Source organism: Lissotriton helveticus, chromosome 12 (assembly GCF_964261635.1).
Source record: "Lissotriton helveticus chromosome 12, aLisHel1.1, whole genome shotgun sequence".
Lineage (NCBI taxonomy): Eukaryota > Metazoa > Chordata > Amphibia > Caudata > Salamandridae > Lissotriton > Lissotriton helveticus.
In genome coordinates, this window is record NC_136073.1 from 552873453 (window position 1) to 552896650 (window position 23198).

General features: G+C 45.8%; 1 protein-coding gene and 1 long non-coding RNA gene across 3 annotated transcripts in view; one reads left to right on the top strand and one right to left on the bottom strand.

The window, feature by feature from the left end:
* The window catches only part of LOC144799960 (uncharacterized), a 315778-nt gene extending 298233 nt beyond the window's left edge, over positions 1-17545 (bottom strand). The window contains exon 1 of the long non-coding RNA XR_013603909.1: positions 17492-17545. This is a non-coding gene — a long non-coding RNA (uncharacterized LOC144799960). The remainder of the gene's footprint in view (positions 1-17491) is intronic.
* XAF1 (XIAP associated factor 1) overlaps positions 9720-23198 on the top strand; it is a 179237-nt gene continuing 165758 nt past the window's right edge. The window contains exon 1 of one of the 2 annotated variants that reach the window (XM_078671591.1): positions 9720-9839. In XM_078671591.1, coding sequence (XP_078527717.1) covers positions 9808-9839 — 32 coding nt within the window. In that variant the 5' untranslated portion in view covers positions 9720-9807. Of the gene's footprint in view, positions 9840-17954; positions 18088-23198 lie in introns of those variants that run through there. The other variant, XM_078671592.1, reaches the window with a different exon arrangement.

Below are 23198 nucleotides of genomic sequence, written 5' to 3' on the forward strand. Positions count from 1 at the left end.
CATATCACTGCGAGTCACTCTTCTGAAGGGATGCGCTAAACATGCCCCTTCCTAATATTGAATCGAAAACCCATGTTGCGATTCGGTAATAGCTTACCGAAATCACAAAATATGGATTGGTACATAGAAAAATGCTTTTTTCTGGTAGCAAACGGCCCGATTCTGTGAATCAGGTAATTTAAGACCTAAAAAAAGCATTGCACATCTGACCCCAAGTCTGTATTTTAAAGAAGGTTCACCAACTTTTAAGTCAATGGCAAACATTGCTACTATCAATAATTGGCAAAATCTATCTTGCTAAAATGTTGATTTTTAACTCTTTTTCTATTTTTATTTTTCACTGTCTTTATTAAGGTTAATCAATCCTGTTTTCAAGAATTGGATACTTTAGTACAATAATTTCTATAGAGAAATTAACTTTGTCGCATTCAATTTATGAGTCTACAGCTGAACAAAGAATGTGGGCTTAGCTTTGCCTCACTTTAGACTTAGTTATCAAGCTAGAGTGGCAGAGCCGGGAGTTGAGCCCAGATCTGCAGTGCAGGAAAGCGGTGCAGAGGAGGGTGAAGAGCGGAGCCCAACGCAGAGAGCTCTAGAGTAGAGTGGAGGGGTGCCGCCCACAAGAATGTTAGACTCAGCAGCTGAAATGTGTGAAGAAACGTCGGTCAGAGCTGGATCTCTGGCTGCCCCATCCCTGTTCTGCCCTCTGCCTCCTTTATCTGTCATCACCACCAGATTGTGCTTTGCCTGCCACACCACCACGCCGTGTCCCACCCCTTTGCTTGACCTGAAAGTTCAGTTTGAAGAGGTGAGGCAACAGCAGCACCAAATAGCTGTATGGCTGAATGTTTTTTTGCAGATAGAGCTTTGGTTGGTGTCTCCTGGGTGGCAATTCAAGTCTGAGACGGCCAGCCAAACACATATGCACATAGCACTCCTCCCATGCCCGCCCCTCCTTGTACAACCTGGCTCAGAGCCGGCAAATGAAAAATAAAAAGAAACTAGAAGACCGTTTTATTTTTCATTTGCTGACTCTGAGCCAGTCAGTGGGGCAACGTTCCTCTGCCATTGCGGAGGAGCCACCGCTGGGGAAGGAAGGCTCTGGCACATGCTGGTTCTCTTCAGACTTTTTATAATTTCATGGGGAGATCACATTTTAACCACCTCCTACAAATCTATAAAATAAAGAGATTTTGAGGAGGCTTTGTCGGCTAAGCTCTGCTATCCCCGTACACTTAATATGACTCGTGCTTAATCTACCACATATGTTCAAGCCAAGACTAATATAGTTAGATTTGGCTATAAGCTCCTATATGCCTCAGTGCAGGCTTTTCAGAGGGATCACCTAGACAGGAGATCAATAGACTGAGTGGCCTATTAAAGAAATGTAAGAATGACCCTTTAGTTCTTTAATTGTAACTTGGGCCATCATAGAATATGGACCCCAGGGCAGCTTCGATTATTTCTCAAAGCTCAGATAGTTCTGCTAAGCTTCACCCAAGATGTAGAAATTTGTGCTAAATTGAAATTATATAAGAAGCTAACCTTGTGTTGGCTGTTTTGTGATCAATTATCTTTGGTACTTTCTGGAAAGATTTATCACCATGATGTAACAAAGGACTGCAAAGCTTACTCCTGCGTTGAATCCATATGTGGTATTCTTAGCTAATTTGCAGAAGGCATCATTTAGGCACTATATTATGAAAAATAAATGTTTACTTTTTTCTGAAACAACAATTTGATGGTGCACCTTATTTCTGACAATATTTTGCACTGACATCAACCTGTTTTGGTAATAACATATCCGATAGGACTACATTCTTCGGGGGAGAAACATACACTCATTTTAGAAAAGACTATAGACATTGGTATTCAGATTAAACCAAATCTATCAAGAATATAAGATTCCTAATTGTTATCCTTTTATGTCATTGATGGACTCTGCCAGGCTTTGGAATCTTGACGATGATGACTTGGTTCCTGACATCTGGTACTTACTTTCCCTCCCACATCAATTTAAACAGTGGTTGAAGGATCTTGGCTGATGTTTCAGGGTCAGCCTTAAACATTTCTGCATTCAAGTTGACTTGGTCAGGAACTTTTCTGTTCTCCAAAGATCGGATGGCAGTGATGGTTTATTTTTCTGTGGCGGGGTGGTGATTAAATCCAAGTCTGTTACTGCGTCCTAGTTGTCCGCTTTGCTTGTTGGTACTAGTCTATTTAAGACTTGTACTTGACCTGTACGCCTGCTTGCCTGCTCCTGCCATTCTTTTGACTGTTCTGTTTGCTACTAAGTACTGTTGCTTATACTTCTCCTGCAGCTCCTCAGATTTGGCCTTGATGAGTTTCATTTTTGCTGTCCTACTGTCTTCAATAGCTTGCCATTGACTTCTACTATCCATTCTTTCCTCGTCTTTGTCTTAGTCCCCAGGCTTGTTTCTGTGCTCTTCACAGATCTTGAAGAGACCTGTTCCCATTTCCTGTTGACTGTGTCTGCAGCTTGCTCAGAATGATCTTCCGTGTCTGCCTAGAGTTAGAACCGACTTTTGATTTGTAAGACGAATGCCTTCTCGTCTTGGGGTGCTGTGATTTTGCTACATGGAAGTGCTGTCATACTGATGTTTTGTGTTCTGTTTTCCTGAGCTTCAGCTTGACTAGAGTGGTTACTAGATGTTGATCACTGACAATGTCCGCTACCGCCTCACTCTGACATCTTGCAGTGAGCTTCTCCAGGTGCCGCTCTTCAGTTGGTCAATCTAGTTTCTGTTTCTAACACTGTGTGAGCACCACTTTAACTGTTGAACATCACAGCGGGGAAAGAGAGTCCCTCCCATGACCAGATCATTTGTAGTGCATTGTTCCACAACCTTACTTTTTCTGGCTTAGGGTAATGGCTATGCCTTCAAGATGTTGGTCATCGTCCCTCCCCAAGTAAAGTACTGTCTCTCCTGTGGTGGTTTTTATTCTGCCAGATCCGGTCCACCTATTTTCGCTGACCCCCAGGATGTGTATGTTGTAGTGCCTCACCCCAGATGTTACTTGAGCCAGATTTCCTGTGTCATACGTAGGGTCTCATTTATATTACCGTATTGTTTAGCCTGTTGGGACATCCCTGGGGAGTGCTTTCGCCCCTAGTCTGTCCGGGCTGTGTGTGGCAGCCTTTGAACAGCATCATATCTTTACCCATGACGGCCCCTGGGTGGACCACATTAAACTCTGGCGTTGGTTCATAGATGATGTTCTGCTGATTTGGGGTGGAGACGAACTATCGATCAATGATTTCCTACACGGGTTGAAGAGTTGGAAACCCTTACTACACTTTACATCCCCTATCACATGAACTAAACTTCAGGTTTTAGATTTGGTGATTGTACCCAGGGAAGGAAAGCTGATTACTCAGGTTTTTCACAAACCCACGGACAAGAATGGCCTTCTATCATTTAATAACTTTCACTCCAAGTCTTTATGGGAGAGCCTCCCGGTGAGCCAGTTTTTCAGTTTACGGAGGAACGGCTCAGACATAAGAGACTTTAGAAAGGAGTCAATTGAACTATCTGACAAACTCCGAAAGAGAGATAATCCAGATTGGGTGATAAAGAAAGCCCAGAAGAGAGCATCCAATTGTAATAGGGAAGCCCTTTCTGAAAGCACAGAAAAACCGGGAGTTACTAACACAATCTGGATTACTATGTTCAACATTGCATCAAATAATATAAAATTCATTGTATTGAATAGCTGGCACATTTTGAACTCCAATGGCCTTAATCTTGACAAATCACTATTCTCTTTCAAGAGAGGTGCCAACATGAGGGATCTGCTAGTACACACTATGCCCCATCATGAGACACAAGTGCAACTTCAGAGACTCTGGTACTTCCCGCCAGTAACAAACCACACCAGATGTGGTGTTTGTGACGTGTGCCATCTCACCAAGGACACTAAGTATTGACGTAAGTCTGAAATATCCATGGGTGCAGAAGAAACATCCAACTGTAACTCGGAAAATGTAATTTACCTGACTAAATGTCCTTGTGGATTGTTATACATAGGGATGACAGCACATAAAGTAAAGATACGGATCATGGAACACAGAGGTAACAACAGATGTCAGAAAGCCATGACTACATTTACTACAGATTACCTAGAGAAAAAACACACGGTGGTCGGCATCCACTGGACAATGCTAGATAAACTGAATATCCTGAATACAGTGCGAAACACCAAAAGGATTCTGCTGCTCAGGGAATAGAAGTGTATATATAGGATCCAAGCAACGAGAATGGATTGAACAATGAGATTCAGTTCAATTTACTCAATAGGTTGTGACTACTAACATTCCTGTCCATACTGATCCCGGATATTGTTCGGGTCTGAGTGCCCTTTTGGAACTAAAAAATGACAATATCCAGACTGCACCGTGTTTTTACACTGAAGTTAGGACAGGGGAATGTGCCTGCAATGATCAGATGTAGGGTGGATACTATTCTGACACTTTCGGCAAGATTAGTACGTTGGAAGGGCGTTTCCTGCTTTCATCCAACCCAAGACTGAACCAACACACACTTATGGTTAGAGCGTTATCATGTGCTCCTTTAATACAAAATCACTACAATTGATGCATTGCTCTGAGATGGGTACATTACAAACTGCAATCTTAATACATATTTTATCCACCGAGACAATGATGTTTTCTTTTAATTAAAAATCCATTGGGAGAGAACACCAGAATTGTACTATGTTTACAAATTATTAGAATGTTGGTGAGTGTATCACTGCAAGACTTTAAGCCTTATACATTCGTGGTGGAAGAAGAAGGAGAGGACAGGAAAGATGACATGTGCTAGCCCAGTAGACGTCACGATCAAGTGACCACAACTGAAGTTCACATGACAGGCAGAAACGTGTCAAGTAGGAAAGCGGAGTTGAACGACCAGTACCTACACAGCGTATGGAGGAAAGTGCAGGGTCGGCAGCCTCACCTTGACAAAGTAAGGAGAGGGTGGGAAGGGGCGGAGCTACTAAAGACTAGAGAGAACAGAAATACACGGGCCTCAGTGCACCAGTGCTTCCATACCTGATGATGAAATGAACATGTAAGCGGGCTGTACCTAATAGCAATCTAGAGACCACCAAAACATACAGGCTGCTGTGTCTTAGCGACCCCCAGACCTAGCCTCGAGAATAAAAATATATATGAACGGGCAGGGGGGCCACCAGACAAAACTTACAATTATGTGTATTATTCCATAAAGTAACTAGTGTTTGACTGCAGTGAGCCGCCATCTCTCCTGCGCCTTTTCGAGCTTCAACGACTGTGAAACTCTGTAAGATTTACTCAAGACATTGATGTTCCGGGTGTCCCACTTCTCTCTTAACTATATTCACACTGATCACAGGGTGATGATTGGTGTTGGTCTCTCTTTTTAGCGATAAATGAACTAATTGTATTAATTAGAAGAGCCAACAGCAGAACGGTAACACACAGGTTTACAGAAGAACCTGTAGTCATGTTACCTGGGGAATATGTGAACCAGACCTCGAGTGGTGACTATGCTTGAAAACAATGAACAAGTGTGGTAAGATTGACCTAGTTAATGAGGGTCGTGCTACAGGCATGGACTGTGTACCTGCAGACCTATTTTTGAATAACAGAGCCCACTGGAGGATATATATTCTGTATGTGGCAAATGCCATAGCACAAGGGATGGAGGCACCCAAATCATGGAAAGGTGCAGAGATAGTGCCAGTGTACAAAAAAGGGGATAAGTCGACAGCAGCTAATTATAGACAGATAAGTCTGATCGACTCGATCCAAACAATTGTGGGCCGGCTAGTATTGGGCAAAATCCCCTCCTGGATGGATGATGATAGCCTTCTGAGTCACCTCCAGGCTGGCTTTCGCCCGAAAACAAGCACCATAGACCAGGTCTTCAGGTTTATTATGTTATCCTGGCGTACGGTGATCCTGGAGAAAGGCACCCTGTATGCCGTCTTTGTCGATCTAAGGGCGGCTTTCGATCTTGTCCCGCCTAAAATTCTGTGGCAAGTTCTTGCAGGGCTGGGGATGGCACCTGAGCTGTTGAGCCTAATCGTCCGCCTACATGAGGCTACGTTTGCCCGGGTTCGGTGGGGTTGTCAGGGAGAGGTAACGGAAACCTTCCCGGTTGAGCGGGGAGTGAGGCATGGTTGCGTCATGGCGCCGACCTTGTTCTCGCTCTTCGTGAACGGGGTGGCTGAGTTCGTCTCCCTGATCCCGACTGATGCCCCGGCGATGTGTGGTGAGCGGGTCCCGATCTTCATGTTCGCCGAGGATACATTGATTATGTCAAAAACGCCAAGTGGGCTCCAGCGCGCTTTAAAGCGCTTTGAAGATTTTTGTCTGAAGAGGGGTCTTGAAATAAATACGGCAAAAACAAAGTTTATGGTCCTTAATGTCCGTACATCATCTGGGCCTGCTAAACCCTTCAAAGGAGTGATGTATATGAATGGCGCCCAGTTGGAGCGGGTTGACGCCTTCACCTATCTGGGGGTCACACTCCAGAGAGATTTGGGGTGGACCAGCCAACTAGATATTGCAGTACTAAAACACCGCCAGCAGGCTGGCATTCTTCTGAAAAGGTTTAGCTTATCATCAACAAAGCCCATTAGCCCACTACTGGAAGTCTATGGGATGAAGGTGCTAAATTCGACATTGTATGGTGCTGAGCTTTGGGGTTTTCAAAATTTTAGAAATTTGACGCTCGCAGAAAATGAATTTCTGCGAAAAGCAACTAGCGTCCCTATAAGTAACCCTCTAACACCTCTAATGTGGGATCTGGCAAAAAAAGCGGTCCAGGATCTTGCCTCTCTACGGCCTTTGTTGTACTGGCGCCGACTGTGGACCGCAGAGGAGCTCCAGCAATATGCACAGGGACTAAGGGAGATTATGGTTAAGGATGGTTGCCAAAAAATACATTGGCTGAAGTCCATTCGGTCCCTACTACTTAGGCTGGGATTGAGAGAATTATGGGACGACCCAATAAATGCTGCATTCCCTTCCAAGAAAATTTTGAAAGAAAATTATTGGGAGATGGTAAATGCAGAAGCTTGTACAAGGGGTCTTTCCTCACACCTAACAGGCCGTTTTCTAGAGTACAAGGCCCAACCGAAACTGGAAATATACTGGGATGCCATAGAGAAACATCAGGATCGTAAACTCTATTTCCAATTTAGAGTAGGCTCCCTTCCAGTTAGCTCCTTTACAGCTAAATGGGCAGGGGAAAACGGTAAGGATAAATGTCCCAAGTGCGGGGAAGAACGAGAGACAATAAGCCATCTCCTCTTTTTTTGTCCCTTATATACTGCACCTAGAGCCATGTGGGTTAAGCCTATTTGCAGAGCGATTGGTACACGCAGGTATGCAGAGGCCTTAAGAATTTTATGTACTGACCACAGCCCCTTAATTGCTATTGCTATGGATACATTTCTGAAATGGGCCTGGGTAATCCGTATGCGCCTTATTGCGGCAGGGCTCTGATTACTAAGTATTTATGTGTAAACATGTGGGACGACTTATTTTATGTGACCTATGTGCAATATCCCCTGTACTGTTAAAAAATGAAGGATTTTGTTTTATGATTCTAGATTTTATGAAATTGAAATCATTGATATTCGGCAATAGTCCATAGCAGTTTAATTTATTCTTAGATGTTTATTGTACTGTTTTTATTGGATTTTTTACATTGAAAAACTGTGGTTTTATGTATGTTTTTATGAATGCTTTTATGACTTAATCGTCGAATAAAGTTTATGTAAAGTAAAGGTAAGATTGAACTTATGCATGTTATCTGGTTGCACAACACAGGCAGCCAGATCTCTCAGCATGAAACTATGATTCTGACTGCTACATTTTCATCTACAGGTACTACCGAAGTGTGTTTAATCAGCCCCAGAATAGAGTGGGTCTATCCTCACCCGACTAAAGTAAGGTAGAAGAGAAGGGGAATATAGGGAACCTTAGGTCCTGACGAGAACCGTAAAGACCTGTGTATGGGCTAGATTCAATCAGTTGAAACATGTTGCCAAATATGCAGTTAGGAGGGGTGAGGGGCTACTAAAAATCCCCAACACCACCATCCTATATCTATTTTAATCCTGACAGGAAAATACAGGAATAAAATACATAGGCGGATATTCCTGAACCAGTTTTAGATTCTATGTTCTGCACTTATATCTTATTTTGGATCCCTACAATTTTATGTTTGTATTGTCTTCCCCCTCCCTGTTGCTCCACCCCAGGTGTTGGTCAGAACAGTGTTGTTGTATAGCAAGCTTTATGATGAAGCATGCCCCATATTGTGGATGAAGGCAGTTTTAAAATACAAGCATGTGCCACTGAGTACATCAGTGTGTGTCTATATACTCCTATTTCTTCTTTGTGTGTGTGGTTTTTATTTCTGCCAGATCTGGTAGACCTACTTTCGCTGACCCCCAGGATGTGTATGTTGTAGTGCCTCACCCCAGATGTTACTCGAGCCAGCTGTCATGGGTCATATATAGGTCCTGATTTCTATTACAGTATTGTTTAGCCTGTTTGCAACATATTTTACAACCACGCTTCTTTATGTAATTCCTAAAGCATAGATCAAAGTCCACTTACTGCCAAGAATAGATGAGCTATACCCTTGTTGGAAAGGTTATAGATGTACAGGTGCATCTCAATATACAACATATTCCCACTGCTCACGCATTGCACATGTATAAGTAAGATGCTATACTTTTTCCCTTATGGCATAGGTTGTAGGTGTAAAGGTTTTCTCATGAATAGACGACCTGTTTACACTTGTCCAGGGCCTCTGAGATTATGCAATTCTGTGGTCATAGGTTTGCCCCATAATTATGGATCTACTACACCTGCCTCAAAGTTCACCATCTGCATATTTTTCAGATTTCAACTCACTCAAAAAAATTGTACTTAAATTGATAAAGTGTTACGGAAACAAACGCTGTACTGTGCAGCCCCCTTTGCAAAGGTTAAATTAGTCACATTTTAGTTGGTCATTGCTGTAATTTGTTATTAAATTGGTCCATTTGATCTGAAACGTTTGGTCAGACAGTGATGATGTGTATTAAAATGACAAAACAACGAAATATTAATGCCACAAAATATGCAACATTTTGCCACATAATTGTCCTTTACTTGCCACATCATTTATTTGACGATGCCACATAAATTGTGCCTTCTTTCTACATAATTCCAGCAGCCCTATATATGGTGCAGATGCCATGGTAAAGCTTGCAACACTTTGCATGTTGCAATAGAGGGACAGTAAACATTGGGGAACAGTACAGCATTGTCCTGCTCTGCAAAATTGGCTAGAGTATCCATTTTCCTGCAGGTAGTAACTTACATCTGTAGAAAAGTGGTAAGAAATGATGGCTGATTGCAACAGCTATATTAAAGCAAGACTTGGTTTTGCAAATTATCGTTCATTATCCTTTTTGTCTATTTTGCAAGTCGGTTCTGCCCTGTGCACTTTGAAAATGTCACCTAAACCAACTTTAGAATGTTGTGAAGTAGTCCTTCAGCACTTTAGGAGCTTGTTGTGTAGTCGATTTTTAAAGTGTCGATTACGTCGCACGTAGAATTGATCGGAACCGACATTCGCCTACATACAGCTCAAGGGGGTTTCCTTCTCACGCTCTTGGCGTAGTCTGGGAGGAGTCAGCTGAACTTCAACGGGTGTTTCGGTTTCTTTTCTCATCCCGAGTACAAGAAAGAGAAACAAGGGCGAGAGGCGGCAGAACAGACCTTGAACGCAGCTGAATATGGAAGAAGAAACGCAGTTTTGCGGTAACTGGTAAGACTATTCATTGCATAGCTTTGTGTTTTTAATTAGATCTCAGGAAATTGTGGCAGCAATGCAATTATCAAACATAAGACAGCAGCTCCGGGGAATATATGCCTCTTAGAAACTGCCATGGTGAGGCTCTGAGATGGTTTATTTAATTGTATTGTTTGTTCGTTTATTTATATAGCGCGGCTTGTTACCCTTTGGGGTATCCAGGCGCTGCCCATGGGTATGGGGATCGAGTGATTCGCCTAGCATGGCAGGATGCTGCGCTGACGCCGAGAGTGGAGCTCGGGTCTGCAGCTCCCAGTCGGCATCTCTGGTCGCTGCGCCACATTCTCAACCCCATTGTGACCCTGGGCGTAGCTTCCTTTCGTGCAGGTGGTGCAGTGGCGCCTGGGCACACCTTCTCGAGGGGCCCAGAGAACCCCGATTATTCCTGTATTTTATAATTCACACAACAGCCAGGGGGGCATTTCCTTCCGTGCCCTAGGGCCCGTGGCACCCTGTCTTCGCTACTGTTTGTGATCGGTAGGAGTTTGGCACTTTGTCCATTTTTTGGCGAGCGGCGGCTCAGTTACGTATTTATTCATTGCCACTAGTGCGACTGACTTCGAAGCCTGCTGACAGCTGTCTGGCACTCGAACGGCGCATTTCTACATTTCCCGTAGGAATAAGAGACAGGGGACTTTGACACACCTGCAGTTTGCATTTCTGATAAAGCTAGTCATGCTGTTGCGAAACTTTATTCCAGGAGCCGGGTTTCTCAGTAAGTGCATGGAATGGAAAAATAGAAGTGCAGGTATCCTCTACCAGGGTAAGTACTTGCTTCTGAGAGGTGCCGATACTCTCCAGTTTAACGTACTGTACCTCTGGTGAGAAGTGCCAGGGCCGTTTCTAGGTGTTTTGCCGCCCTAGGCGAGAATTGAAAAATACCGCCCCCTCCCTTTTACTAGCATCACTCTTTCCCCCTGTTATCCAGGTGTTGGTGAATAGAGGCCAGCTTTGGTGCCTCTCTATCTAGCCTGGACTGTCAAATCCGTATTAAAGTCAGTCATCTGTGTCAATTGTTGCAGCTATGTAAGTATTATTGCCCTGTTCTGAGGGTATTAACTCAGTTATGCTATCATGGACTTGAGTTGAGAGAACTGTAGGGTTACTGGCCTCTACCACATCCAATCACACCCAACACAGGCAGATACACAGACCCATGCAGAATCAAACCAACCCATAGTATACTGCTTTATGGGGCGAGATAGACAAGATATCAAGCAATGCCAGGATAATCTTTTTCTGGGCCACTTATGGATTCAGGCATGCAAATACTTCTGCCTGTTCGATAAGCATCAACTGAGGGTGTTGTGTGAGGAGTGCTTATCAATGTGCACGCTTCAGTCAGTCAATGGGCTTTATTTCGATAAAACATATCTTTAAAAGCATTACATAGAACAACAAGTTAAAAACCATGACATATAAAATACATCCACCAGTCAGTTAAAATAATACACATAACAACAATAAATACTTAAGAAGGTCTAGCTACAATGACCATAATTAAACAATTTCATTAAGCCCTTTAGATCTGATCGACCAGGCCCATCTTAAGAATTTTGACATACCACACACGAACAAAGGCCGGGTGTCGGACGTCAAAATTCGCAGTGCGACTATGTGATGTCTGGTGCCCATCTCCCTACACAATGGTTTTAGCTACCTAGATCTCGGGGATTTATAAGCTGGACACTCAAATAGGAAGTGGGCAACAGACTCGACTCTTAGACGTACAAAATAAGCAGAAGGGTGAAGTTTGGGCCGGGATTTTCCAACGTGCAGTCAATTCACCCACTGGGAGCATACCTACTCTAAACTTAAAATACAGAGCCCTATCTGCCGATTTTGAAATTAAATCAAGGTAGGGTTCTCGGAAGGCCACGTCCTTAATCCTAAGGAACTCAGTGGTTGCTCTACATTGCTTAGGGTTGGAACTACTCTTATCAGATACCCAGCTCCAATAGATATTTTTAAGGACAGATTTAAGGGGGGCAGATCTAGTAACCTAAGCATCCCCGAGCCCAAACTCTCCAAGGAGGTATTTAACGTCCCTAAGCCACCTAATTTTGGACCAACCAGGCAACGTCAGTACTTCCGACAAACCTTCCGCATAATTGGCAAGTTCGGGAACACTCCACAAGCGGGCCCAGAGTAGTAACGGACGGAGCTGAGCCTGGTTTTTGATTGAACGGCATCCCATATCCAGTAGCAGGGGTAACGTCGGGGTACTCTGTGGAAGAGCCATCAAGTCCTTCAAAAATTTATTCTCAGAACTGGATAGCTGGTCGACGTTATGAGTCCCCCAGAGTTCGCTAACTCCTCTTGCCTTATATATATCTATCACAGGGGCAATAGGTTTGAAAGAGGACGAGCGTTGTTCTTTGAGGAGTGCCCCCACAACCCTTTTGTGGCTTAGCAACCTCTTCTGAAGATGAGAGTTCCACCGCATAGTATCAGTTAGACGAATGCCTAAATAATCAAATTCCTTGACCCTTTCTGAAGACCGTCAGAGGTACCGACGGTAAGAGCGGTGCCTCCTTTATCCTGAGCTGTTGCCAGGTGGGGTGAGGTTTTGTCCTCCATCTTATTAAGAAATTTGTGAATATCATGAGGAATTCTGAGCTGTGAGATGCTATACTCACAATATATCCTTTTTGTGTGAGTTGTTAATAGCAGTAGCTTGATTTTGTGTAGAGGTCCTGACGAAAGCACAGGGTTGTATCTTTGGCCTGTAAGTGCTGAAACATGTTGACCACTCCTGCTAAGGGCAGCTATTTGTTAAAACTGGTCCTAGAGTTTTGTTTTTAAACTTTGATCGTGACTTACAATAATAAATCCTACAGTTTGCTCACGCATCAATTTTATATATTTTTTGCACTTTACATTCTTCTTCACTTCACTATTTGCACTGCACTATAATACTTTTTCCCATACACTTAATACTGCTCATCTAGTCTAAACATATCCTTTGACACTCGAGAGCTCTGATTTACATAGAGCTGGTTTGTCATTCTACACTTAAAGGATACCCAAATGATGAAGCTTATCACCAGGCTTGGTGATTGATGGGAATCCACACACATAAATGTATTTGTTACTTTATCATATCACACTTTTGGAATCTTGTTAAGGAGTTTTTCCCTCTGTTCTCTTTTTTCTACAGACGCTGGTATATATTTTGTATTTACATGTTAGTCTGGGGCTGCATATTCCAGTTGGTCTCTAAACTTTGGCCTCTGACCCTACCTCATTTCTCTTGTGTGTTTTTTTCCTTCCCAAGGGCACCTGGTTTAGTACAGGAGGCCGTCCGAGTTTTTTAGGGGGGGTTCAATACCAAATATTTTGTCTTATTAGTGTTAATTTGAAGCCCCCTACTTATACAGAAAGACTGAAAACTATCCAGGAGGCTCTGTAGACCCACAGGGGATTTGGAGATCAGAAGGGTATCATCAGCGAATAGGAGGGTTGGTATTCTCTTGCCCGCCAGGGATGGAGCGTCAGATGAATTTTTCAAGAGGTGCTCCACCACTCCATACACATACAATGAGAACAGAGTGGGGGCAAGGACGCATCCCTGGCGGACGCCCCTATTCACTGGCATTCTAGCAGTCTTCTGACCCTGCGTACCCCACCTCACCTGCGCAAAGTTTCCAGTATGGAACTTAACCAGTAAAGACAATATATATGCAGGCATCCCCTGATCGGACAGTACCTCCCACAGGCGATCCCGGGGCACCAGGTCAAAGGCAGTCTTTAAGTCTATAAAGGCGAGATAAAGACTGCCTTTGCCTAGTACGACCACCTTCCAGTATAAGAGCAGCAATCTAAATGACAGCTCAATGGTCCCGGTGCCTGACCTAAAGCCTGCTTGGAACTCAGAAATAATTTTATTGTCATCGGCCCACTGAAGCACTCTCCCTAGGACCACCTTTCCTGCCACCTTCTGTGTAGAGTCAATTAAGCTTATGGGGCGATAGTTAGCTGGGTCGTCCCGACCACCCCTTTTGAAGATCGGAACGACCTCAGCTCCCCTCCAGGAGTCTGGGATTGCCGCACCATGGTAAGTAGCATTAAGCAGAGAAGCAATGAGCCTCCCCCATTCTTTAAAATTGAGGCGGAGCAAATCCCCCGGTATCCCGTCTGGTCCAGCTGCTTTGTTTGGAACTAGGGATTTTATCACATTCTCCACTTCCTTAGCTGTAAAGGTAAAATCCTCACTCATCCCGGGGGGGCCCAATGATGGTAAACTAATCGGCCCCTGCCTTACATCCAGGTTGGAAGTGTAAAGAAGAGAGAAGTGATCAAACCATGTTTGCTCAGAGATGTTACATGTTATGAGGGTGTCAACTGGCCTGTTCCTGGCCCTAACTAGATCCCAAAAGCCCCTAGGGTCCCTCCCCGCACTAGCTTCCTTCAGGTCGCACCAGAACTGGTCCTCCCACTCTTTCTTAGCTTCACTAATAGAGAGCTTATACTCCTTCCTAGCAGCACGAATCAACTCCGGTCCCTTGAGTTTGACGGCTTTCAAAAGTGCCCTTTTCGTCTGCCGACATTTCCTGGAATACCACCCCGGATTGCCCTTGGTTCTCTGGCACTCCCTAACGGGGGGGGGGGCCCAACTGTGTGTTAAAAATAGGTTTCCCATGGCATTGATAGTGTCACAAAAAAGTAAAGATACCTCTGGGGGATCCAGAGAGGTAGTGTCAAGCCTGGACAGGGCCGCTACCAAGAGAGCCCCAATGTTCTGGACCTTCCCCTCATCCAGGGCAACCTTACACCATTTGAGGCGCCTCCCACAGTTAGAGGGACAAACTTCTGCGGTTGACCGTAATACAGAGGGTTCCTGCGAGCCAAATGTAGCCGACCACATGGGGTACAAGATCAAAGATAGTGGATTGTGATCACTGTCCGTAGTGGACAGAACTTTCATATCGCGCATAAAGCCCCAGAGCTTAAGATCGAGTAGGATGTAATCTATCCTCAATGAATGGTCAACCCTGTTGAACGTGTGGGCTCCACAAGGGTCCGATATTGATCTGTCATTCACCGCTCTTAGACCATATGCCAAAGATAGGGTATTAAGCTGGATGGCCCGTTGGGACCACCTCTTTATGGGCGATATTGTTAGAGATGGGATACCCCTCCTGGCATCCTCATCAGAGGTACCCAAGATGTCCTCTGCCGCAAGGGGCTCAAAAGTACAGTTGAAATCCCCTGCGGCCAGGACATACATGTCATTACTACACTGGCTAAGTTTGTCTTCAAACCCAGATAAGGTTGGGGATGGTGAGCCACCTTTGGTGCCCCTAGCATGAATGTTAAATATCTCCAAAGTACGCCCTCTCTGGGGCCCCCTAACTGATAATCTTAATATGTCAGGAGAATTGGTTTCTCTGTGCCTGATGTGACAGCCCAGAGAAATGCTGACCCATATAAGGAGTCCTCCTGAAGGGCGACCTCTCCCTGTAGGGGGGGATTGCTGGGGGGGCAAAATACGTGGTATACCCAACCTTGTAGCAAGGCTCCATACACCAGGTCTCTTAGAAGATACATATCACAAACGACTCATAAAGATATTCCAGTCTGGGAGATCTAATTTTCTGGAAATACCCGCAACGTTCCAGCTGACGATCCTCACGTCATTATTCGCTATAGCTTGCTCTTTTGGAGACTGTCCCAAATCGAGACTCCAGTGGCCTACCCTCAGACTCAACCGGCTTACAGTTGGTCTCTGGTTGAGAACAAACAAGCACAGGCTTGTTCACGGGGCTGGGAATAAGAGAGGGAGAGAACTTGAGAGGATGAAGAAACCCATGTGGTACACCACACTCAGACACCTTACAGCACCCGGTCGTGTCGGCTACAACAGGTGGCCTCTCGCCAGGAGAGTAGGCGCCAAGTCAACAGCCAGGCCCCAGCCTATAGGCTCCACGGCCTGTATTTGGCATATAGGACCTAGGGGAGTGGAGAACATAGGGGTAAGACCCTCTATCCCTCCCCCCCAGGTCTGATAACTATCATTCTGGGGAGTTGCTGGGTGAAGATGAAAATAGCTAAGATCGTGAGTGCCAATTCCTATATTACCTGGGCTAGAATAATGGTTACAAATAAACCTTGCTACCCTAGCATCCCTAAAATTAACCAGAATGCAATCACCCATCGTGTCCTTTGTCCTATTTCCTACCCAGCTGACCAGTCTAACATGAAGAACCTGCCCGTCAAATGAGCTAGGGAGAGGTCTGTTCTCCCTTAGCCAAAACATAGTTTTATTTTTAAGTTCATTGTACGATTCATGTTCACCCGCCTTCTGCTGTGGGACCCCGGTAAGCACCACTACATAAGGCGGACATTCCGGGGGTAGGTTGATGTGGGGGTGGTTAGTAGCTCCCTTCTCAGCCCCGACATGGATTTTTGGTAGAGCTGGTGGGTGACAATTTTGGCCTCCTCTTCCTCCCTCGCTGTTATTAGTGGTATTGCTCTAGGCAGGGAAGCTTTGGCAGGGACCTTTAGTCCCTTTATCCAAGTTCAAAATGTGATTAGGGCTTATTGGGGCATTGGTGTGAGTGAGACCACCTTGGGCAACAGTGCTCACACACACTTTAGCCCCGGGACTACCCCTGGCACTTTAGGTACCCCTCACCTCTATGGGTGGGGGATCCCCCGGGGGACTATATTCGCCTCTAGCCCACCCTCCCAGTTTTTAGAATGTAATTTGATTAAAGACTTGAGTGAAAAGAAGTTGTCAAGAGTGGCTTGCTCGAATCTATCAAGCCTCTCCATCAAGACTTTCACTCTTTCAAGTACCGGGAGTATCAATGATTTCATTAATTTCTCAATTTGGGCGATAGGGGGTGTCTGGGGTAGAGTGCCTACAGTAGGAATAGGCTGTGGATTTACATTCTCTAGCACACTAGGGGTACATGACGACTGTCCACCAGTAGCAGAGGTCCCTTGTGACCTAGAGGTAATCTGCTTCTCCACCACCCCCTGTCCCATAGGTTTCGCACAGCCCTTAAGACAATTTCCCTTGAACTTCTTGGGGGGTTTGGGATGGCTACCCCTTTGATAACTTATAGCTCTTTTCCTTTTGATAGGTGCTGCTCTGACTCTTTTGACAGCCGCTACCTCTGAATGTACAGGGGGACCCTCAGGGAGAGTAGAGTTACCCAAGGGGACGTGGTACACTGGAGGCAGGACAGGCCCCAGTACTGGATATGCAACCGAATGCCTGCAGGATTCTAGGCCATTAAGCCTCTCCAGGCTAGCCCTTATGGCACCTGATCTAAGCTGGTCAGCACTAGGGGTAGCTATATCCGGGAGCTCAGCTGCATGTACAGGAGAGGCCACCAATGCCAAGGCCCCAAGGGAGGAGAGTTTATGAATAAGGGGCTCAAGAGAGAGACGGCGCTCAGTAATGGCAATCTCTTTCTCGATAACCGAAAAGGCACGAGTAATAAACTGGTCCATTGTGCCACATACATAGCCCCCCCACCCTCGTACTCCTCCCAGAACGAGTTGTCATTGGCATGGAAAAGCACACTTAGCTATAAGAAACGCCCGACAACTGATCTAATGGGTCAGTCTTGGGTACATGAGTAGTATCCTGATACCTGATAATGTCCAGTCCTTAGAGGGGTGGCCCAGCCCAGCCACGGGCAGCCCCGGATGGCTTCTCCCGGGACGCTCCCGTGCGCTCCCGCGACGTGGGGGTTGGTGTTTGGTTTTAAGCGCCTCCTGGCGTGTAATCCCCAGAAGCGGGGCCGCAAGGGCACTTGGGAAATGTAGTTCTTTGCCCCTTCGGTCCCCCCCACACTGCGGCCGCGCTGAGATTGAAGAGCTGCGGCGGCGGGGAGAGACCGGATGCGGCGATGGACAGCTAGGCAGGAACGCGGGTCCCAAATGAAGTCCCCCGACAGTGGCCAGATGCTGCAGGCAGGTAAAGTTTTTTAGTTTTTAGTTAGGTCCCCACTCCACCGGGTTTGGTGTTTGGTTTTAAGCGCCTCCTGGCGCGTAATCCCCGGAAGCGGGGCCGCAAGGGCACTTGGGAAATGTAGTTCTTTGCCCCCTCGGTCCCCCCCCCCACTGCGGCCGCGCTGAGATTGAACAGCTGCGGCGGGGGGGAGAGACCGGATGCAGCGATTGACAGCTAGGTAGGAACGCGGGTCCCAAATGAAGTCCCCCGACAGTGGCAAGATGCTGCAGGCAGGTAAAGTTTTTTAGTTAGGTCCCCCTCTATTCAGTCTTCCCCCAACATAACTTAGATGCCCTCTTCATCACTGAAACCTAGAGCACACCCTCCCTCCTTCACACACATCCTGGACATCCAACATATACACACTCAAAACAGGAGGGGTGTTTGCAGTCATACATAGAAATCTGGAACTTACGTATTTCAAGCTCTTCTCCTGCCGCTTTTCGCTCTCAATACCCGAAAAAGCACTCTTACCTGACGTCTAATCTTTAGACTCTGTTTACTCTCTGAAATAACTGTGCAGACTTAAGAATCTGAGGGGTATGGGCTTATTGGCAATCATGGAGAGTGAGGCGCATTTCGGAGAAGGATGAACTAATGGTAAATTTCTAATAAACTGTTATGTAATCACTGGTCCCTGGGAGTGGGAATGTTCCTGATCTACTACGTTTTTGGGATGATGGCTACAATTGTAGTGTTTTTTTTGTTGGTTTTTTTTGCACTGTACTGTCGGAATTGCTAAAAGAAATACATTCTTTAAAAAAGAAAAACTGTGCAGACTGAAAAGTTGCATTAATCTGAGAATAATATGATATGTAAATGCAAAGTCGCACATGCCTGTGTTTAGCACAATACAAAGTGTTAGCACAAAAAAAGACAGAACATTCCTCGTTCACAGGCCTACTCGGTATTGCCTTTCACGAAGGTTTGTTCCAGATCTCCAACAAGAAGTTTAAATCATATCTCTTTTAGCGGGCCCTGGGGCTGGAACGATTTCTTCCCAAACGCGCATTTGCATTTGCGCATTTGTGCTCTTTATATTATCATATTTTTACAGATACCTCTGTGTAGATCTCCATATATTTGGCAGGATTATGAAAGTATAACAATTATGAAAAAAACGTTGAGATGCGCTAAATGCGTTCTGCAGATGGTAGCCATCACATTTCACACTAATCACAGTCTCTACGGGCGTACGCTGTATTCTGACGAGTACAGCACAAATAACAAGGGATATGTTTATTTAACAAACGTTCATGCACGCATGTTTTTTACCACCCTCCTCCTTCTGCTGCCCAGTCCTGCCTAATGGTAGAAACGGCCCTGAGAAGTGCAGTTACTCTCCCTTTCCTTATAAAGAACTGCAGGTGCTCAGTCCCTGCCTTTTTAAAGCACTGTTTCAGTATACGTATGAGTGGCATTCTACCATCAAATGTGACACTTCGAATGACACTTTCCCGAGAGTAAAACCATGCAATGAAGGCCATGTGAAGAGATAAAGTATTGCAGATTTGTGAACACTCACAAACTGTTCCGGCATGAATTCCTTGGCAACACTCAAGGCTGGTGATGAAGGTGCTGGCATGCTCTTTTTAGGCCTCGTCCTATTAATCGTGCAAGCGATAATAGGACGAAAGTATAGAGGCTCATCCAAGCTCTGAAACCATCGCGGATTACGTCGAGTGCATGTGCACATGCACGCGCTTTTTACCATTTGCTCCCCGAGCCGCCTGCCTCCGAGAGCTTTACTTCAAAGGGATCCGCACCCCCGCCCACTGCTTCACACTTTTCACGCCCGCCAGGCCGTGTCTCGCATTTCTCCTCCCCCCCTAATTATTCACCCCTGCTGTTGCTGCCCACAGCCTCCCCACCATCTTGTGATAATGCAAAGCTCGCATTTGGCTAGTTTTGCTCTTTTGCCGGTTTCCATCAACTGTTTCCTCTTTTGTTACTCCCCTCTGATTTCGGAACCTTTTATTCTCACACTCTACATCCTTATGTCACCGTTTCCACTTCCTAGCCATTTCATTGCTACAACCATATCTATTATGTCGCAGTCCGCTTTCTATGCGCACTGTTGATGTACAGGTTTGTTTATATCCGGCGTTCGAAGGCCCGTGAACTTGCAGCGTCATTTAATTACGCCCCTCTCTCCCCCGGTACCAAGCTTAATGTTGGCGCTTTCACTTTTAAAACACGGGCGCCCATGGCTCGTTTTAAGATCCTGGGACAAGAAGCAGGGACAGCGCTGGCTCCTTCAGATCTCCACTCCCACACTGCTCAAAGAACCCCACCACTGCTATTTTGCTTGTTTGTTAAGGGGGCAGACGGAACTCAAAACACAGGGGCACAAGTGGGCTGCACCAAGACACACGATTATGCTCTATGGTCAACAACACTCGCAGCCGACCGACAAAAGGTATTTTTCTATTTGTTTACCACGGGCCACCACACACATTCTTTTTATGTAGACGGGTGCCGTGCTTTATTTCACTTATTTCACTATGTTGTGTTGTTTTGTTATGTGTGGCTCAATGACATGCAGCATTTTGGCAGCCGCACTTCTTACTTATAGCGCGGCTTGCCAAACCATTTCTTTATTGCAAATATAACTCTGTAAAGCAGCAGCATGCCAGCTTGTTTCTTTCTTTCTTCTGATTTGGCGTTACTGTGCAATTTAAATATGTCTGTAGCTACTCTTCGTCGTGTGTCGCTGCTTGAACTGTCCCTCTCCCACTTGGCTGTTTCACTGGTGTACCCCCTCCCTCTCCCTCTTACCCACTCTGCTGTTGCTCGCCCAGCGCCCCTCCTGCGTTGTTACACTATGGTAGTTTGTTACCCCGTCTCTAATGCGTGCGCTTGTTTTATTTGCTCATTTAATTACGCCCCTCTCTCCCCGGTACCAAGCTTAATGTTGGCGCTTTCACTTTTAAAACACGGGCGCACACTTTTAACACTGGCGCCCATGGCTCGTTTCCCTCGTTTTTTGTGCCTTTCTGACCCTATTAGACTCGTTTTCTGTGCCCTTCTGCCCCTGTTAGACTCGTTTTTTGTGCCCTTCTGCCCGTTAGACTCGTTTTTTGTGCCCTTCTGCCCTCTGTTAGACTCGTTTTTTTCCCCTTGCAACCCCAGCATCACTCAGCGCAACCCTAGCATCACTCAGCGCAACCCCAGCATCACTCAGCGCGACCCCTGCATCACTCAGCGCGACCCCTGCATCACTCAGCGCGACCCCTGCATCACTCAGCGCGACCCCTGCATCACTCAGCGCGACCCCCTGCATCACTCAGCGCGACCCCCTGCATCACTCAGCGCGACCCCTGCATCGCTCAGCGCGACCCCTGCATCGCTCAGCGCAACCCCAGCATCGCTCAGCGCAACCCCAGCATCGCTCAGCGCAACCCCAGCATCGCTCAGCGCAACCCCTGCATCGCTCAGCGCAACCCCTGCATCGCTCAGCGCAACCCCTGCATCGCTCAGAGCAACCCCTGCATCGCTCAGCGCAACCCCTGCATCGCTCAGCGCAACCCCTGCATCGCTCAGCGCAACCCCTGCATCGCTCAGCGCAACCCCTGCATCGCTCAGCGCAACCCCTGCATCGCTCAGCGCAACCCCTGCATCGCTCAGCGCAACCCCTGCATCACTCAGCGCAACCCCTGCATCGCTCAGCGCAACCCCTGCATCACTCAGCGCAACCCCTGCATCACTCAGCGCAACCCCTACATCACTCCGCGCCATCACAGCATCAATCTCTGCAACCATTCAACAACAACTGGTTCAAATATGTTCTCTCAATGTTTCAAACTTTATTACAAATGTCACAAAAATATGTTAATATTTCACTTCTGTTCTTGGATTTTCATCACAATAAAATACACTGAACATAATCTTCACAAAAGTTATTTACAAAAGTTTAAGCTATTGCCATTATAAATTAGAATCACTTTTATTTAAGTATTAATTATTTAAAAAAATTAAAAGCCATTGTTATTTGTAATATCAATACATCTAAGTCACGTAAATACAAAACATGTTGCATTACAAATGCTATAGGTGTCACATTTGTGAAAGTTATAACTATTGGCATTGTAAATAACAAAGCTATTAATTTAGCTATTTTCAAAACCAACACATAATGATGAAGGTGCTGGCATGCTCTTTTTTTGAAGTTGGGAGCAGCGGCGGCTCCTCTGCAATGGCGTTGGAGCGTGGCCCCACTGCCTGGCACAGAGCCAGAAAATGTAAAGTAAAACGATATTCCAGCATCGTTTTATTTTTAATTTCCCGTCTCTGAGCCCGCTTGTACAGGGCAGGTGGGGCATGGGAGGACGAGTCCTTTGGGCACTCCCTAAGTGAGCATATGGGTTTGGTAGAGTCCAAACACACATGCGCATTTAGGTTTCTTCAGCCCGGCTTTATTGAACAGCCAAGCTGGAGAAACACCCACAGACTCCCTGTCCTCAGGCCAATCCCGTGCTGTTCTCATAGCATGAAATCAGCACAGGGATTAGATGGAGTTTGTCCGAGGGACTGCTGGGACCAGGAAGAGGACAGGAGGTGCGACGTGAGGCGGTCAGCGGCTTCAGTTAAGTTATTTTTTTAATATATATTACTAACATCACCCACGCGTTCCCCCACCCGCGTCCTGTCGCTCCACTACACCACCCTTTGTTTGTGGCAGCCGCCACTGGTTGGAAGTGCCATCAACGTATGTACAAATTATGCTGTTGGCATCAGGGTTTGAATTGTGGGGCTTTTATGTGTTGAAAAGTGACGCACCAGTGGCATAAGAGGTTTGTAAATAAGCCCCTGGGTGTGCTCAGTTTCCACTTGGGGCAACAGGACAGCACTTTTTTAGGTTTTGCCTGCACAACAATCTCTTGTGTGAAAAAAAAAGAAATCTTAAAAGGGCTTAGAACCCACTCAATACTTACCTGAACTTACCATTGGTTCATTCCCACGTCGCTCTAATTTACACGATTCTCATTGGTCAGCACGTCATCACTACCTGTTCTGCTTTCCTGTCCATGCCATGTGATGGAGCTTGGCCCAAGTACAGCTTCGATTCACTGGCCACTGGCTAGTAGTCAGTATCCTTCCACTGCCGACACATCTTGAAGGTACTTAAAAAAAAAATTGCTATTGAGCACTCTATACGAGTGCATCTGTAGGCCATCTTCTCTTCTCCCTGGCGCTCTTCCCACATCATTCCTGCTATAAACACTAATTTACTCTAACCTCTTTTTCACCCCCCACCCTCAGCAGCACTATCGGTTGTCTTACCACCCTCTTCCCATGTTGATGTTTACACTCTCCCCATCTGTGCCCTCGTGTAACCATATTAA